The 14,726-nt window shown below is 42.1% G+C and overlaps 1 protein-coding gene across 2 annotated transcripts in view; it reads left to right on the top strand.

Moving 5' to 3' along the window:
* FAM49A (family with sequence similarity 49, member A) overlaps positions 1-14,726 on the top strand; it is a 40,482-nt gene that overhangs the window by 16,776 nt on the left and 8,980 nt on the right. The window contains exon 3 of one of the 2 annotated variants that reach the window (XM_010002365.1): positions 1,001-1,080. In XM_010002365.1, the coding sequence (XP_010000667.1) occupies positions 1,011-1,080 (70 nt within the window). In that variant the 5' untranslated portion in view covers positions 1,001-1,010. Of the gene's footprint in view, positions 1-1,000; positions 1,081-1,277; positions 1,351-14,726 lie in introns of those variants that run through there. The other variant, XM_010002364.1, reaches the window with a different exon arrangement.

The following is a 14,726-nucleotide window of genomic DNA, read 5'->3' as shown; positions in this document are numbered from 1 at the left end:
GAAAGAGTTAAACTGAGTAAGAGATGAACATCAGATGTGAGCCCCAAGAGCCATGGCTTAGAGTACTGAGACTACTTATCTCTGAGGCAAAAATAAGTTTTCAATCAGAGTTTTAAATCTAAAATTACATTTTTCTACACCCCTCCAGGCAGACCTCTTTATATGTGCTTTTCATGGTTTAATTTTTCTGTCGTTTGAGAAGAAATTTCAGTTTACCCAAGAAAGCCATACTGATACATAGTTCTAGAACAATGTCTCTTCCTAAGGACTGTACTAGTAAAAAAATTAAAACTCCCTTCCTTCTTGTCTTCCATGCTTTTTTGAGAATTGGTCCCTCTTGGGTGTTTTTCATAGCTTGAAATGCAAAGGCTTCCAAGATGATAAGAGCTAAAAAAGATAAGAGTTTGAACCTCTTTTTTTTTTTTTTTTTTTTTTTTTTTTTTTTTCCTTCTTTTAATATATATAAACATGTTTTTTAAAGTTAAGAAATGGAAGCTTTTTGGCTTTTCTTTCTGATACATTTTTGTAATAATGTTACTGATTAGAAACAATTAGATTATTTTTTTTTTCCTTAAATTGAGTTATTTTCACGTAATAACATGGATTTTGCTACTGATCCCAAACCAAGGATTAAGACCTATTTTTTTACTCTGGAATGATATTGTGTAGTCTTGAGTCCAGCAATTTAGAGAATGTCCAAGTACAGATGTAGTTCTGAGTTTGCTTCTCCTGCTGAGCAAACAAACTCAGAAATACCTGTTTGTGATATTACACTGTCATTTAAATTCCAATGGATTGGGTACAGTGATTACTGCATTTACCCAGTGTCTTGCTCTCTCTGTCCCCATGCATAAATATCACAGAATTGACCATCAAAATATTTCTCTTTCTCCAGAACTTGCCAAAATCTTTAACTGATGATGCAGACTGTGTCAAGCCCTTAGTTATAGTAATCTAAGTTTACCTATATAACTGTTTACAATTTTGTTGCATTTACTAGGTTTGCTGGGATGGGTAATCTTCTTAAGGTCCTTACCAGGGAAATTGAAAACTATCCACATTTTTTCCTGGATTTTGAAAGTAAGTTCCAACAATTACAAGACAATGAGAGAATCTTTTCCCTGACTTAACAGCAAACTGAGGAAAAACTTCTATAATCTGATTGCTTGCAGTGTGTATTTTCCAGCACAACCAATCTGTCCAAATCCTTGTCTCTAAAACCGTTTCTGTTCACTCAGGACTGCTTTTCTCTTCCTTTTCTATTTTTCAGGAACCAAATGGGAAATCTTTTAAAAGTTCTCACTTGCACAGAGCTTGATCAAGGGCCAAATTTTTTCCTTGACTTTGAAAGTGAGCAAAGCTTCCTGCCTGGCTTGCCTTCTTTGCTTATTATTGCCTAATAAACTGCATGCGCTTCTGCATCATAAAGCAATTCAAAAGGGATTTGCAAACAAATCAAATTACACTTCAGTTGAATATTGCTTTTTGATATGTAGAACACCATACAAAATCACTCAGATTCCTTCTGAGCAGAGAAGGGAGCAGAATGATAGATATGCAAGTAAAACTTTACCTTGAATTAGTTGCAAAACATTTATGAGCCATTGTTTAATTTACATGTGCATGAACTTGACCTCAGGTTTCTCTAACAAGTCGGGGTTAAAACATAATTTCTTTATGTTGAATGGAAAGAGATTAAAAATAAGCTGAAAAAATACAGGTAGTGGAGGTGGCACTATTTTTGCCTAGTTCAGTGATGATTCAGCAGTTGCTTTTTACAGTTTCTAAACAGTAGTGAAGTGGTCCAAGTGTATGTGCTTGATTGCATCTCTCTTAATTGCATGGTTATCAGTTTGCAAAACTCGTGTTTCACATTCTGATTTCCTTGTCACATCTAGATTTGATTCAAAGCTGTCTCACTTTTGCTGGTTATAGTTTCCCTGCATGTACTTCTAGACATTGTCTTGAAAACTTCTCATCAAATCCTTAAATATGGGTTTAATCTTACTTCACTACTTACCTGAAAAGCTTTTTATTTACAAATGCTAACTGAGTGGTGTTTTGTCTATTAATACCTTTATCCTTCAAAAAGAAATTAAGTTTTGGGAGAAGACAGTGGTTTTAAAATAACTTGGTTTTGAAGTAAGGTTCAGGAGAGAATTTCAGGTGTTCAGACACACTTTATCACCTTGAAATTGTTTTCATGAACCATTTATTCCTGAATTACTTTTCTGAAGAAAAGGTACTGACATGGTAGAAGACTGTGTGTTCATGCACCCTCTGAAGCACTGGCTCAAAAAGTCCTTCAGACACAAACTGAAATGGTGAGATTGTTCAAATGTGCTTTCTTGGATGAGACCTAGAGTATATGACTATAACTTTGCACGTACCCTAATTTCTCATCTACATCTTATTTACTTCATTATGAAGAATCAGTTTCAAAATATGAAAAGAAAGGAGATTGGTTCGTTTGGGTTTAGGAGAAGCTTCTCCAAGGCATGTATCCCTTTTTCTCTTCTGTCTGTATCATTTGAGAACTTCATTGTAAACCCAGGATGTCAAACCAATATCCAAACCACCATATGATTTTTTTATCTGTCAAACTTTCAAAAGCTTTGGTAGCTCTATGGCTTTGCCAAGCTATCAGGAAGGTTTTCAGCTGCTCTGAGCTTCTGGGTTTATCAGCCCCTTCATGTCCTTAGCCCTGGTCCAGGCTGCAGACTTGGCAGGAAGCAGGTGGTCTGGCAGAGCGGAGGTGGTGGTGAGAGGGGAAAATACCTGCTTTAATGCCTTGGCAGCAAAGGTATTTTTTTCTTCCAAAAGTGAATTGCCAAGAACTGAAGAGGGTGAAGCATCCTCTTCCATGAAGTGGTTGGTGCAAGCAGACAGGCATGCTAGTCAGGCATAACTACCTGGAGAGCAACACAACAGTCGTCTCTAAACTTCAGTGAGTTTGACATTCCTGAGTGAATGGTTAAAATGTTTTACTTGTGAAATAAAGTCCTGGAGGCTTTTGTGGCTCAAAATCCACGTTGTGTGGCAGGGATGTGACTGAAGACCCCTGTAGTTGCATGCTTTGATCTTCCTTAATGAGCCACTGTACAGCCTAAAAGGACACTCCTAGTGGACGTGGAGAAGAGCCTGCTTGTGTGCTCACTGGATGTCTGACTTGCTGTGGTCTGAGTTTTCAGTTCATGTTGATGGATGAAAAAGGTCACTACACTTGGCCATTCAGAGGATGAGGGGTGTGTTGGGTGGATGTGTTGACTGTATTTTATTTGCATCAGCATATTGCTTTCTGGGTTTTGTGCACTTTTTTCATCAGCTGTAAACTGAAATCTCAAAGTAAACCTGTCAGCACTGCTTCTGAAGTGTTTACAGAGCTTTCAGATGCTGCTGCCCTGGTAGGTTTGAGGTTTTCATTTGGTATGTCTTGTACCTGAAGGGAGTGTGTCTGATGTACTTGTTCCTGCTCTGCAGGCATCGTACCACACGGAGAGTTGCTTTAAAAACACAGAAATGGCTTTTGTCCTCATATGCAGGAGTAGAACACACAGAGTCTGTCTGCATGGCTCAGAAGGCAGAGGCTTTATGGACTGGTGTTGGTCAGAAGGCTTTATGGACTGGTGTTGGTCAGAAGGCTTTATGGACTGGTGTTGGTCAAAAGTAATTCATCCATGATTCATCCACAGTTCATCCATAGCTCCTGAAGGAACTGGCCAATGAAGTTGCAAAGCCTCTGTCCATCATATTTGAAAAGTCTTGGCAGGCTGGAGAGATCCCCACTGACTGGAAAAGGGGAAACATTACTCCCATTTTCAAGAAGGGAAAAAAAAGAAGACCCAGGGAACTACAGACCAGTCAACCTCACCTCTGTGCCCAGCAAGGTCATGGATCAGATCCTCCTGAAGGCTCGACTTTGAAAGTGAGCAAAGCTTCCTGCCTGGCTTGCCTTCTTTGCTTATTATTGCCTAATAAACTGCATGCGCTTCTGCATCATAAAGCAATTCAAAAGGGATTTGCAAACAAATCAAATTACACTTCAGTTGAATATTGCTTTTTGATATGTAGAACACCATACAAAATCACTCAGATTCCTTCTGAGCAGAGAAGGGAGCAGAATGATAGATATGCAAGTAAAACTTTACCTTGAATTAGTTGCAAAACATTTATGAGCCATTGTTTAATTTACATGTGCATGAACTTGACCTCAGGTTTCTCTAACAAGTCGGGGTTAAAACATAATTTCTTTATGTTGAATGGAAAGAGATTAAAAATAAGCTGAAAAAATACAGGTAGTGGAGGTGGCACTATTTTTGCCTAGTTCAGTGATGATTCAGCAGTTGCTTTTTACAGTTTCTAAACAGTAGTGAAGTGGTCCAAGTGTATGTGCTTGATTGCATCTCTCTTAATTGCATGGTTATCAGTTTGCAAAACTCGTGTTTCACATTCTGATTTCCTTGTCACATCTAGATTTGATTCAAAGCTGTCTCACTTTTGCTGGTTATAGTTTCCCTGCATGTACTTCTAGACATTGTCTTGAAAACTTCTCATCAAATCCTTAAATATGGGTTTAATCTTACTTCACTACTTACCTGAAAAGCTTTTTATTTACAAATGCTAACTGAGTGGTGTTTTGTCTATTAATACCTTTATCCTTCAAAAAGAAATTAAGTTTTGGGAGAAGACAGTGGTTTTAAAATAACTTGGTTTTGAAGTAAGGTTCAGGAGAGAATTTCAGGTGTTCAGACACACTTTATCACCTTGAAATTGTTTTCATGAACCATTTATTCCTGAATTACTTTTCTGAAGAAAAGGTACTGACATGGTAGAAGACTGTGTGTTCATGCACCCTCTGAAGCACTGGCTCAAAAAGTCCTTCAGACACAAACTGAAATGGTGAGATTGTTCAAACGTGCTTTCTTGGATGAGACCTAGAGTATATGACTATAACTTTGCACGTACCCTAATTTCTCATCTACATCTTATTTACTTCATTATGAAGAATCAGTTTCAAAATATGAAAAGAAAGGAGATTGGTTCGTTTGGGTTTAGGAGAAGCTTCTCCAAGGCATGTATCCCTTTTTCTCTTCTGTCTGTATCATTTGAGAACTTCATTGTAAACCCAGGATGTCAAACCAATATCCAAACCACCATATGATTTTTTTATCTGTCAAACTTTCAAAAGCTTTGGTAGCTCTATGGCTTTGCCAAGCTATCAGGAAGGTTTTCAGCTGCTCTGAGCTTCTGGGTTTATCAGCCCCTTCATGTCCTTAGCCCTGGTCCAGGCTGCAGACTTGGCAGGAAGCAGGTGGTCTGGCAGAGCGGAGGTGGTGGTGAGAGGGGAAAATACCTGCTTTAATGCCTTGGCAGCCAAGGGATTTTTTTCTTCCAAAAGTGAATTGCCAAGAACTGAAGAGGGTGAAGCATCCTCTTCCATGAAGTGGTTGGTGCAAGCAGACAGGCATGCTAGTCAGGCATAACTACCTGGAGAGCAACACAACAGTCGTCTCTAAACTTCAGTGAGTTTGACATTCCTGAGTGAATGGTTAAAATGTTTTACTTGTGAAATAAAGTCCTGGAGGCTTTTGTGGCTCAAAATCCACGTTGTGTGGCAGGGATGTGACTGAAGACCCCTGTAGTTGCATGCTTTGATCTTCCTTAATGAGCCACTGTACAGCCTAAAAGGACACTCCTAGTGGACGTGGAGAAGAGCCTGCTTGTGTGCTCACTGGATGTCTGACTTGCTGTGGTCTGAGTTTTCAGTTCATGTTGATGGATGAAAAAGGTCACTACACTTGGCCATTCAGAGGATGAGGGGTGTGTTGGGTGGATGTGTTGACTGTATTTTATTTGCATCAGCATATTGCTTTCTGGGTTTTGTGCACTTTTTTCATCAGCTGTAAACTGAAATCTCAAAGTAAACCTGTCAGCACTGCTTCTGAAGTGTTTACAGAGCTTTCAGATGCTGCTGCCCTGGTAGGTTTGAGGTTTTCATTTGGTATGTCTTGTACCTGAAGGGAGTGTGTCTGATGTACTTGTTCCTGCTCTGCAGGCATCGTACCACACGGAGAGTTGCTTTAAAAACACAGAAATGGCTTTTGTCCTCATATGCAGGAGTAGAACACACAGAGTCTGTCTGCATGGCTCAGAAGGCAGAGGCTTTATGGACTGGTGTTGGTCAGAAGGCTTTATGGACTGGTGTTGGTCAAAAGTAATTCATCCATGATTCATCCACAGTTCATCCATAGCTCCTGAAGGAACTGGCCGATGAAGTTGCAAAGCCTCTGTCCATCATATTTGAAAAGTCTTGGCAGGCTGGAGAGATCCCCACTGACTGGAAAAGGGGAAACATTACTCCCATTTTCAAGAAGGGAAAAAAAAGAAGACCCAGGGAACTACAGACCAGTCAACCTCACCTCTGTGCCCAGCAAGGTCATGGATCAGATCCTCCTGAAGGCTCGACTAAGGCACGTGGAAAGCAAAGGGGTGATTGGTGACAGCCAACACAGCTTCACCAAGGGATAATCCTGCCTCATTTATTTGGTGGCCTTCAACAATGGGGTCACAGCTTTGGTGGACAAAGGGAGAGCAGCCGACATCATCTACCTCGACCTGTGCAAAGACTTCATTGCTGTCCCACACAACATCCTGGTACCCAAACTAGAACATTACAGATGTGATGGATGGACCACTTGTTGGGTAAGGAGTTGTCTGGATGGTTGCAATCATAGAGTGGTGATCAACAGCTCGATGTCCAGATGGAGACCAGTGACAAGTGGTGTTCCCAGTGACAAGGGGCGCTCCTGGTTCTGGTGCTGTTTGACATCTTTGTCAGCAACATGGACAGTGGCACTGAGTGCACCCTCAGCAGGTTTGCTGGTGACACCAGTGTTGTGGGGTCGACATGCTGGAGGGAAGGGATGCCATCCAGAGGGACCTGAACAGGCTGGACAGGTGGGCTTGTGCAAACTGCATGAAGCTCCACCAGGCCAAGTGCCAGGTCCTGCACCTGAGTTGGGGCAATCCCAAGCACAGATAAAGGCTGGGGGAAGAATGGACTGAGAGCAGCCCTGAGGAGAAGGACTGAGGGGTGATGGTGGATGAGAAGCTCAACATGAGCCTGCAATGTGTGCTGGAGCCCAGAAACCAACCCTGTCCTGGGCTGCATCAAAAGAAGTGTGGCCAGCAGGTCAAGGGAAGGTGATTCTCCCCTTCTACTCCTCTCTCATGAGACCCCACCTGGAAAGCTGTGTCCAGTTCTGGAGCCCCCAGCAGAAGAACATGGACCTTATGGAGGAAGTCCAGAGAAGGGCCACAAAAGTTATCCTTGGTCTAGAGCAGCTCTGCTCTGGAGCCAGGCTGGGAGAGTTGGGGTGTTCAGCCTGGAGAGGAGAAGGCTCCAGGGAGACCTTAGAGCACCTTCCAGTGCCTGAAGGGGCTCCAGGAAAGATGGGGAGGGGCTGTTTACAAGGGCTTGTGGTGAGAGGACAAAGGGGCATGGATTAAAACTGGAAGAGATTAGATTTTAAGATTTAGATTAGATAATGAGAAGAAATTCTTGAGTGTGAGGGTGGTGAGACCCTGGCCCAGGTTGCCTTGGAAGCTGTGGCTGCTCCATCCCTGGAAGTGTTGAAGGGCAGGTTGTATGATCTTTAAGGTTCCTTCCAACTCAAGCCATTCTAAAATAAAGGTAAGATGGAATAAAATAAAATGAAGTGTTTATATAAAGAAAGCAGAAAAAGAATGTTAGGACATAAAGTTCATTTGATAGTTGATTTTATCTGTCCTGCTGCAAAGGCATCATCCTATGGGTGATGCTTTGCCACATGGTCTCATCTCCTTCTGGTAGGATTCACGTGTGCAAACGCACAATTGCACCTGTCACGAAGGAGGGCTATGTGGGAAAAATGACCTTGCCAAGAACTAGCTGTTCAAAAAACCCCTGGCCAAACTACCACCTTACCTCTCCTCCCCACCTCCACAGCCCTCTTCCAGTCAGGTCAGGGTGAGATGGATGATGGCATGGTTGGCAGAGCCCCAGCAGTGGCACAGGAATGGAGCAGAAATGCAGGAGAGGATGGCAAGTATTGTACAGGTTTAGATATCTTAGGTCAGTCATGAAGCTACACAGTAAGGTCCATGTAGTAGGATTTTATTTTCACAGAATCACAGGATGGTAGGGGTTGGAAGGGACCTCTGGAGATCATCTGGTCCAACTTCCTGCCAGAGCAGGATGCCCTAGAGCAGATCCCACAGGAACACATCCAGGTGGGTTTGGAATGTCTCCAGGGATGGAGACCCCACAACCTCCCTGGGCAGCCTGTCCCAGGCTCTGGTACCCTCACAGTAAAGAAGGATGTTCTCATATTCAGGTTCAACCTCCTGTGCTGCAGTTTGTGCCCATTGCCCCTTGTCCTGTCCCTGGACACCCCTGAGCAGAGTCTGGCCCATCCTCCTGACACCCCCTGTAGATATTGATCAGCACTGATCAGATCCCCCCTCAGCCTCCTTTTCTCCAGCTGAGCAGCCCCAGCTCTCCCAGCCTTTCCCCACAGGCAGATGCTCCAGCCCCTTCAGCATCTCAGTGCCCTGGGCTGGAAAAGGCATCATCCTATGGGTGATGCTTTGCCACATGGTCTCATCTCCTTCTGGTAGGATTCACGTGTGCAAACGCACAATTGCACCTGTCACGAAGGAGGGCTATGTGGGAAAAATGACCTTGCCAAGAACTAGCTGTTCAAAAAACCCCTGGCCAAACTACCACCTTACCTCTCCTCCCCACCTCCACAGTCCTCTTCCAGTCAGGTCAGGGTGAGATGGGTGATGGCATGGTTGGCAGAGCCCCAGCAGTGGCACAGGAATGGAGCAGAAATGCAGGAGAGGATGGCAAGTATTGTACAGGTTTAGATATCTTAGGTCAGTCATGAAGCTACACAGTAAGGTCCATGTAGTAGGATTTTATTTTCACAGAATCACAGGATGGTAGGGGTTGGAAGGGACCTCTGGAGATCATCTGGTCCAACTTCCTGCCAGAGCAGGATGCCCTAGAGCAGATCCCACAGGAACACATCCAGGTGGGTTTGGAATGTCTCCAGGGATGGAGACCCCACAACCTCCCTGGGCAGCCTGTCCCAGGCTCTGGTACCCTCACAGTAAAGAAGGATGTTCTCATATTCAGGTTCAACCTCCTGTGCTGCAGTTTGTGCCCATTGCCCCTTGTCCTGTCCCTGGACACCCCTGAGCAGAGTCTGGCCCATCCTCCTGACACCCCCTGTAGATATTGACCAGCACTGATCAGATCCCCCCTCAGCCTCCTTTTCTCCAGCTGAGCAGCCCCAGCTCTCCCAGCCTTTCCCCACAGGCAGATGCTCCAGCCCCTTCAGCATCTCAGTGCCCTGGGCTGGACTCTCCAGTACCTCTGTGTCCTTTTCTTGGTTTCCCTTATTATCCTTAACTATTATACATTTTATAGGTGAAGTGTTGAAAGGATGAGTTGTTCAGTGCAACAAAAATTAACTGATTTTCTTGTGAATTACTGTTCCCCAGGGCAGAGTTCTGTTCTGCTGAAGAATTTGAGGAGGATAATCGTGTGTTGCATCTTTTGAAAAATTCCATTACTGGTTTTTGTTTGTTTCAAAATAGGCATGTAGAAACAGGAACACTTAGAAAATTTGCCTTTTCTAACCAAATTCAAAGTTGTGGGGTTTTCCAAGTTCTACCTTGTGCTGTATTTGAAAATGGGAAAGAATCAGGAAACAAAAACAAGTTTCAAAATTTCTCCTTCCAGTCCTTTGTTTGTTGTTTTGTTGTGTTGGTTTTGTGTTTTTTTTTTTCTTTAAATAGCTGTTTAAAATTTTCCCTGGAAAAGTTTAGGCTACCAAAAAAAAATGTTTCAAATAATCTCTTTCCCCCCCTTTTTCCTGCAGTTGTTGATAATGTCAGTTGTGACTCTTCCAACAAATTTTGCTGACATTATTCATCACTCCAAACTGGGAACCAGGTTCCACAACTCCATGGTCATACTCGAGTCCAGCATTAATGTCAGGTCATGTTGTGCAGCAACAGCAGTTCTGCAGGTTCTCAAGAGTTAGGCAGTTACTCTGGGTCTGTGCAAGGAGAACTTGTTTGAACATCCAACCAGTCCATCCTGGGAAACAAACAGGGACAAATGTGAATTTTGGTAACTTCAACGGGTGATGTGGAGACTGATGTTCTCCTGTGCAGCTGAAAAAGCCTTTTCTTTGAGGTGAAATGCAACCTTTTTGCATTCATCAAATCGCTCTTTTTAAGGTGTGCTGGAAGGCTTACGTGGAGAAAAAGAATGTCTTCATCCCTGGACAGTGACCTGTCAGGTTGTTTTACACTTGGATCTCAGTGTGGGTGTTTTAACTGAACTGCTGGGTGCAGGAACTACTTACATACCCCTCCCTTTGCCTTAAGTCCTTCTTGGCTCTCAGCCTGAAAGCAGCGTGAGGAAGCGGGAGTGCATTGCGAGTCTTGAGGGCCTCTGGGTTCAGAATTGCACAGGTACATAGGACAAGTTCTCTTGAAATTGATTTTGTCAGTTCAAGAACTGTTGTGTTCTTTAGATGTTGACCTTGTTTAAATTAGACACAGGTAGCTGAACTTTGCGTATTTGAGGCTCTTTCCACAGCAGCCTTTTTTGCAGGCTGTCTGTTGTCACTTCACTGCTGTCCTTGGAGAGCCTTTTACAGGCAGCATAAACAATTCCATCTGGGTTCTTGGAAATAATTTGAAAGTGGAGGTAAAAACTATTTGTTTTGAAGCTAAAAGTCAAATATTCTAAATTATTGGGAGGAGCTGCCCTTAAGTGACATCTTCAGTCCCATCCTCTCAGACACAAATACCTTTTATAAGACCAAACTCTTTATCTTTAACCTGAGCAGGTTTCCTTGTCTTCTACATGTTCACTAGGTGTGCTCCTTACCTGATCCCAATTTAATCCCCCTCATCCCTTTAGGAATCAAGGACACTTTATTTTCTAGGATCCCCACCCCCAGAAAGATGAATTAGATTATCAGTTATCGTTGTTCATGTTATGATTAAAAGTGTCTATTATTAGAACATGTCTGGCAACTTCCCCCTTTTTTGCATACTCGGATATTAATTAATAGCTTCACTCCACAGGCAGCAGGGCTGGAGATGAGATCTCTATCCAGCCTGCAGGAGGTTAAACTCTTGCACTCGTCTCCTCCACTGCAGAGTCCCCTAAGGAATAAGCTGCAGCTCAGTTGGAGAGAGGCTGTCCACTCTGCATCCCCCCTGGAGCTGGAGCCTGGCACTGATATCCCTGGCACAGCACTGTGCCTGTAGCAAGTATTAACAGTTTAGGGATTAGCAAAGTAGTCATAAAAAGGCTTCAGCTTGTTCTAGCTAGTTTAGAAAGAATGAGTCTCAAAAATCCAGCTGGATTATGCAGTACTGTTCTTTTCAATGTTTGGAGGAGTACAGCAGGTTCTGGTACCCTTTAAATTGCATTATTCACTGTAGTTGTAATGCCTGTTGTCTCTTCTAAGGACATAAATGAACTTTTCATCTAATTTTGTCCTAGATTGGGATGGGAAAAATAACTGTCACTGTGACAAACCAGAAGCAGGACTTCAGCATTATACAGTAAATCCATGTTCTGCTCTCTACAACTTGCTGTCAGTGGCTGATGGGATTATTGGCCACCTTCAGTGGACAGGACAAGAAAAGGGCCTGTAAGACATCTTATTTTACTTGCCATACTGTTGAGGCCAGGAAGGTCTGATTTCTTTTGACAAGTATGATTCCACATTCACTGACCAGCTTCATTGGGAACCCTCTTAACCTGCAGTTTGACTAAGGGTGGAGTAAAGTTCTGTGCTTTTGGCCTGCATTTCAGGGACAGAAGGGTTGTGCTCTTAGGGGTTTGTTTGGAAACAAATTACAGATAGCTTTCTAAGAATGGTGATTCCACCTTTGCACCCCACCATGCACCTGGAATACCCAATGCACCCACAAATGGATTGTAGTGGCTCCAGCTGCCCTGTTTTGTGCTTTTCATAGGAAGTCTGAAGCCCCATCCAAAGTATGGACTATGTGTAAAGATGGAAGACAGCACTTGTTCATGGAATGAGTGAATGATCATACCCTGGTTATTTCTGGAGCTAATGGAGGCATTTCTCTCCAGACCTAACATTTTTGCTTTCTAAATGAAAAATAGCTGGTAGAGTCTGTATATGGAAGAGCCTGGTCTAACTCTTGAATTAATTTGATCGGGGATTCATTTAATTGTCAGGTTTAGGTTTTCCTATTAGAAACATTTGGGCAAAGGGAGGTGAGAGGGTTTCCTCTTTTATCTTATTAAAGACAACATTCTCTGAATGCTAATCATAAGTACTGTAAAAAAATCAGACCTGAAATGTTGTAAGTGCTGTGATTGTGGTAACTTATTATTGGGAGGTTCTGTATGCAATGTGGATTAGTCAGTGGCTGTGGTTTTATTTACAAATGTGCTCAAATTGCTCAAGCACGTGCTGGTTCTCTGGCATGGGGAGAAGAGGGGAGTGCTGCCAAGCACTGAACCCACACTGGGATTTAGGAATGGCATTTTTTTTTACTCAAGAGAAACAAGCTTTGGTATAGAAATCCAATTTTAAAAGCTAAAATCTGTCATGAAGAAGTCTGTATTCTTTTTAGTTGTTGTTGCTATTATTACTGCTATTGTTGTTGACAGCAAACTGATTTTTTTTTTTCAAAGTGATCCATCACATATACTTTAGCTGACCAGTTTTGGCAAGCTCTTCATGTGAAATCCCTTTTGAAATATGGCCATGGTCTTATCAGATCATCTGTGCATAACATGTGCTTCATAAGTAAGATGCATGGTTGTTTTTTAAAAAGCCTGAGTCATCCTCCCTACCTTTATTTTTAAGCTAAACACCTTCAGCATCAATATAAACTGCTGCTGCAAATGCAAGCTAAGTTTGTTGCTCTCTAGCCTTCTCAGCCCTTTTTTCCTCTCCTTTCCCTCTCTTTACCTCTTCTGTACACCACCTTCCTCCTACTTCCCCAGGTGCTGGGATACTACAGAAAGCTCATTGGGTTTCAAATATTCAACCTTCCCCCAACCTGCAAAAGATGAACTGGGAAAATTTGAAAAAGACTTAACAATAAAGTCCAGCTTCAAGCCCCAAAGTGATGAGCAGTTTATAGTGTTTACATTTCTATTACGGGATAATATTTTTGAAGCAAATAAATTGTAAAAAGTAACACAGAAGTACCTTGCTAACCAACCTGTCCTTCAGGTGACCTGAACATGCACATTTTACACTCATGAACTGTACTAATAAGTTGCTTATTCTCTTTTGTGTCTTAATATTCACAGAAAATGTTATTTTAAGTAACTTCTGTTTAACAATTAAAAGTAGATACTGATTTATAGGTGGTTTCTACCTCCCCCCTGTTCTGATGTCCTATGGTATGTAGCTGTTTAGCAAGACTAGCACCTTTTTTTTGTTAAATTCAGAAGTGTTTATTGTTCTGTTTCTATATCACAAGGGGCCAGACCCCTTAAGACCTGAGATTTCTTGCAGCTTTGGGGAAGAACCAGCCAGTTATTTTTAAACTTAATGTGACTGATGGTTCAGTTCAACAGCTGTGTCCCAGCTGGGGTTTTCCTCTTTGGAATAGTCTTTCCCTTTGGTGCTGCTTTCCCTTGTTTTTTTGAAGGATAGTGGCATTTTTTAGTTCCATGAAATATTTTGGATGTAAAACCCAGCAGAGTAAGCCCAGCTTATTTTTACATTCACTTGCTCTGTCGTTTAAACAACATTAGGTAAAACTTCCAGAAGAAAAGGGGAGTCAAATCAGTATTTTTTTCATCTGCCCAGACTTGTGGGACTTATGATGACAGAAGAATATGGGAAATATTTTAAGTACTAGTTGCTTCAGAGCTACAGACATGTAAATCTCAGCTGTTTGTGCCTTGGTCATGCAAGGTCCATAGATAACTTGACACATTTAAACAAATTATCCTATTCTGGAACATCATGAAGAGAATGCCTGGTCTTTCCATACTCTCCAACGTGAACCAGTTAATTTGTTTCTAAAGGGGAGTGGGTAAATTAATCTCTTACCAACATGTGAGTGAATAACTGTGCCTCATTTCTTAAGGAGAATGAGAAGGTTAAATGGAAAAAGGATTTTTAATGTTTATTAAGGTAAAGATGTGTACTGTGGCTCTTCCTAACCAGTGAGGTTTGAACTGGAGGTATCTCAGTACTTTTAATTCAAACACGTAGTCCTTAAATCCCAAGATTCACCTTCAAAGTATTTATTTTCTTCCAGAAAAATTAAAATTCTATCTTTACAAGCTAATTATATATTAAAAATATATATATATGTGAGAAGAAGAAAAACAAAGTTGTGCCTGTGTAAAAATCTGCTGGGACAAGGTGATTGTTCCTGCAAATACTGACTATAACTCTCTGGGTAGCTCCAGTCTTCAGCCAGGGCCTTTATGCTTAAAGCAAGAGGAGGCAGAAGATTTCCACCTTGCCTAACCTGCTGGTGTTCTGGGGACAGCATTACCCCCTGCTGTGAAAATCCCATCGGATGGGACTTAATGGGAAAATTGATCTACTTCCAGATGTCATTTCTCTGAACAATAAAGGTCTGCAGGTCACTCCCACACTGAAAACTGATCATTGACAGAGCTGGAGTTATGTTGGTAGCAG

The sequence above is a fragment of the Chaetura pelagica genome, unplaced genomic scaffold (genome assembly GCF_000747805.2).
Source record: "Chaetura pelagica isolate M959 unplaced genomic scaffold, ChaPel_1.0 scaffold46, whole genome shotgun sequence".
Lineage (NCBI taxonomy): Eukaryota > Metazoa > Chordata > Aves > Apodiformes > Apodidae > Chaetura > Chaetura pelagica.
This window is presented reverse-complemented; position numbering and strand designations above follow the sequence as displayed.